The sequence below is a fragment of the Pongo abelii genome, chromosome X, assembly GCF_028885655.2.
Source record: "Pongo abelii isolate AG06213 chromosome X, NHGRI_mPonAbe1-v2.0_pri, whole genome shotgun sequence".
NCBI lineage: Eukaryota > Metazoa > Chordata > Mammalia > Primates > Hominidae > Pongo > Pongo abelii.
In genome coordinates, this window is record NC_072008.2 from 54,016,825 (window position 1) to 54,020,879 (window position 4,055).

General features: G+C 41.4%; 1 protein-coding gene across 1 annotated transcript; it reads left to right on the forward strand.

Moving 5' to 3' along the window:
- Positions 1–3,330: 3,330 nt before the first annotated feature.
- LOC100461107 (small ribosomal subunit protein bS18m-like) lies at positions 3,331–3,800 on the forward strand. The gene has a single exon (XM_054544230.2). It carries the CDS (start codon positions 3,341–3,343, stop codon positions 3,764–3,766), a length of 426 nt encoding a protein of 141 aa, XP_054400205.1. The 5' UTR covers positions 3,331–3,340; the 3' UTR covers positions 3,767–3,800.
- The last annotated feature ends 255 nt before the right edge of the window (positions 3,801–4,055 follow it).

Here is a 4,055-nt window from a genome sequence, read left to right on the forward strand (position 1 = left end):
GAAACCCCATCTCTACTAAAAATACAAAAACTTAGCCAGGTGTGGTGGCGGGCACCTGTAATCCCAGCTACTTGGGAGGCTGAGGCAGGAGAATCTCTTGAACCTGGGAGGCGGAGGTTGCGGTGAGCCGAGATCGCGTCACTACACTCCAGCCTGGGCGACAGTGTGAGACGCTGTCTCAAAAATAAATAAATAAATAAATAAAAAAGAAATGGCATCAGCTAAATATCCAATTTCATTGCTCACAAGTTCTAACTTCCATGGAACACTAGGACATGGACATTGTGGAATGATTATATCAAGCTAATTAACATATCCATCACCTAGCACATTTATTGTTTTTGTAGTGAAGACATTTAAAATCTATTTTTTAAGCAATTTTGGAACACACAATACATTATTATTAACTATAGTCACTATGCTTTGCAATAGATATTGAAAACTTATTACTTCTAACTGAGACCTTATACTCTTTGATCAACATCTCCCCATCCCCCACCTTCACTCATCCACTCCCTGATAACCACCATTCTACTCTCTACTTCTGTAAGTTGGATTTTTTGGTTCCACATATAAGGAACATCATGTAATATTTATCTTTCCATGGCTGGTTTATTTCACTTAGCATAAATGAAGGTATGTTCCATCTATGCATAATTATTTCAGAATTTTTATCATTAAGGGATGTTGAATTTTATTAAATGCTTTTCTGCATCTATTAAGATGACCATATTTTTTTCCATCATTCTATTGGTGTTATGTATCACATTTATTGATATGCATATGTTGAGCTATCCTTGCATCCCTGGAATAAATCCCATTTGATTATGGTGTATTCTCTTTTTGATGTGTTATTGGATTTGGTTTTCTTGTATTTTATTGAGCATTTTTGCTTATGTGTTCATCATGGATATTGGCCCGTAGCTTTCTTTTTTGTTGTGTTTATGCCTGATTTTTGAATTAGAGTAATGCTAGTCTCATAGAATAAATTCTGTTTAACATTTTAAGAATTATTTGAGAAGAATTAGTATTACTTCTTTATATGTTTGGTAGAATGTGGCAGTGAAGCTATTCAGACCTAGGATTTTCTTTCTTAGAAGACTTTTTATTACTGGTGTAATTGTAATCTCATTGCTCACTATTGGTATGTTCAGGTTTTTTCTTCTTGATTCAATCTTGGTAGGTCATTTGTGTCCAAATATTTATCCATTTCTTCTAGGATTTTCAGTTTGTTAGCATATGGTTGTTCATAATAGACTCTATGATCTTTCGTATTTCTGTAGTATCCATTGTAATAAATCCCCTTTGTTTCTGATTTTGTTTATTTAGGTCTTTTTTTTTTTTTGGTTATTCTAGCTGGCAGTTTATCAATTTTGTATATCTTCTCAAAAAACCTTTTCGAATTAGGAGGGCAGAGGAAGATGGTGGAATAGAAGCCTACACCATTCTTCCCCCGACCCCAACTGGAACACCAGATTTTAACAATTATCTACATACAGAAAAGCACCATCACAAGAACAAAAAATCAGGTGAGCAATCACAGTACCTGGATTTAGCTTCATATCTCTGAAAGAGGCATTGAGGAGGGCAGGAGAGACAGTCTTGAATTGCCGACACCACACCTCTCCCATCCTCTGGCAGTGTCTGTGTGGTGCAGAGAGATAATCTGTGTACTTTGGAGAGGGAGAGTGCAGCAGACTGGGACGACTTCACATTGAACTCAGTGCTGCCCTGTTGTAGCAGAGAATAAAGCTGTACTAGGCTCAGCCAGCACCTGCACATGGAGGAAACATTTGGACCAGAGGGAAGTCAGCCATCTGAGTGGTCATAACTTGGGTTTCTCAGCAAGCCTCACCACCATGGGCTGAAGTGCTCTGGGGTCCTAGGTAAACTTGAAATGCGGTCTAGGACACAGGAACTGCCATTCCTAGGCAAATCCTAGTGTCCGGCTGGGCTTAGAGCCAGGGAGACACCAGCTGGGGTAGCTAAGGGAGTGCTTGTGCCATTCCTCCCCCAACCCTAGGCAGTGCAGCTCAAGGCAATGAAAGTGACTCCCTCCTTCCGTTTAAGGAGAGGAGACTGAAGAGTAAGCAGGACTTTGTCTTGCATCTTGGATACCAGCTCAGCTGCAGTAGGACAGGGCATTGGACAGAGTTGTGAGGCCCCCATTCTGGGCCCTAACTCCTAAATGACATTTCTAGATACATACTGGGCCAAAAGGGAACCCAGTGCCTTGAAGGGAAGGACCCAGTCCTGCAGGATTCATCATGTGCTGACTAAAGAGCCCTTAGGCCCTGAATAACCAGCGGTAATATGCAGGGAGTATGCTGTGGGCCTTGAGCTCTGAGATGTACTGGCTTCAGGTGTGACCCAGCACATTCCCAGCTGTGACAGCTAAGGTGAAAGACTCCTTCTGTTTGAGAAAAGCAGAGGGAAAAGTAAAGGAGACTTTGCCTTAAACTTTAGGTACCAGCTCAGCTACAAGGAGGTAGAACAACACGCAGGCTCTTGGGTTCCCTGAGTCCAGGCCTAAGCTCTTGGACAGCATTTCTGGACATGCCCTGGGCCAGAGGGGAGCCCAATGCTTGAAGGGTGAGTCCCAGGCCGGGCAGCATTCACCAAAAGCTGACAGAAGAGCCCTTGGGCTTTACTTGAATACCAGTCAGAATGGCTATTATTAAAAGGTCAAAGGCTGGGCATGGTGGCTCACGCCTGTAATCCCAGCACTTTGAGAGGCCGAGGCAGGCGGATCACCTGAGGTGGGGAGTTCCAGACCAGCCTGACCAACATGGAGAAACTCCGTCTCTATTAAATTATGAAATTAGCTGGACATGGTGGCACATGCCTGCAATCCCAGATACTCAGGAGGCTGAGGCAGGAGAATCACTTGAACTTGGGAGGCGGAGGTTGCGGTGAGCCAAGATCGCACATTGCACTCCAGCCTGGGCGAGAAGAGCGAAACTCCATCTCAAAAAAAAAAAAAAAAAAAAAAAAAAAAGCTTCTGCACAGCAAAGGAAACAATCAACAAAGTGAAGAGACAATACACAGAATGGGAAAAAATACATTTGCTAACTACCCATCTGACAAGGGAATTGATTAATAACCAGAATAAACAAGGAGCTCAAACAACTGTATTGGAAAAAAATCTAATACTCCAATCAAAAAATGGGCAAAATATTTGAATAGGCATTTCTCAAAAGAAGACATACAAATGACAAACAGGCATATGAAAAGGTGCTCAATATCACTGACCATCAGAGAAATGCAAATCAAAACTATAGTGAGATATTATCTCACTTCAGTTAAAATGGCTTTTACCCAGGCGGAACCAAGACTGCTATGGTTGCTGTTTGCGGTGGTCTAGGGAGGAAGAAGTTGACACACCTGGTAACGGCTGCTGTCAGCCTTACACATCCCGGGACTCCCACAGTGCTTTCGAGAAGGGGTTATTCACAATATAAACAGGTATCCAGCATTGAGGACCTGCCCACTCCAATGGAAAACCCTTATAAAGAATCTCTTAAGAAATGTATCTTGTGTGGAAAGCATGTAAATTATAAGAATGCACAGCTTTTGTCCCAGTTTGTTTCTCCATTTACTGGATGCATTTATGGAAGGCACATTACAGGTCTTTGTGGGAAGAAACAGAAAGAAATCACAAAAGCAATTAAGAGAGCTCAAATAATGGGGTTTATGCCAGTTACATACAAAGATCCTGCATATCTCAAGGACCCTCAAGTTTGTAACATCAGATATCAGGAATAAATTCTATCACATTACCACCAATAAACTTATTTTACAGTAAAAAAAAAAAATGGCTTTTACCCAAAAGTCAGGCAATAACAAATGCTGGTGAGGATGTGGAGAAAAGGGAACACTAATACACTGTTGGTGGGAATGTGAATTAGTACAACTACTAAGGAGAACAGTTTGGAGGTTTCTCAATAAAACTAAAAATAGAGCTGCCATGATCCAGCAATCTTACTGCTGGGTCTATACCCAAAAGAAAGGAAATCAGTATATCAAAGAGTTAGGTGCACTCTCATCCTTGTTG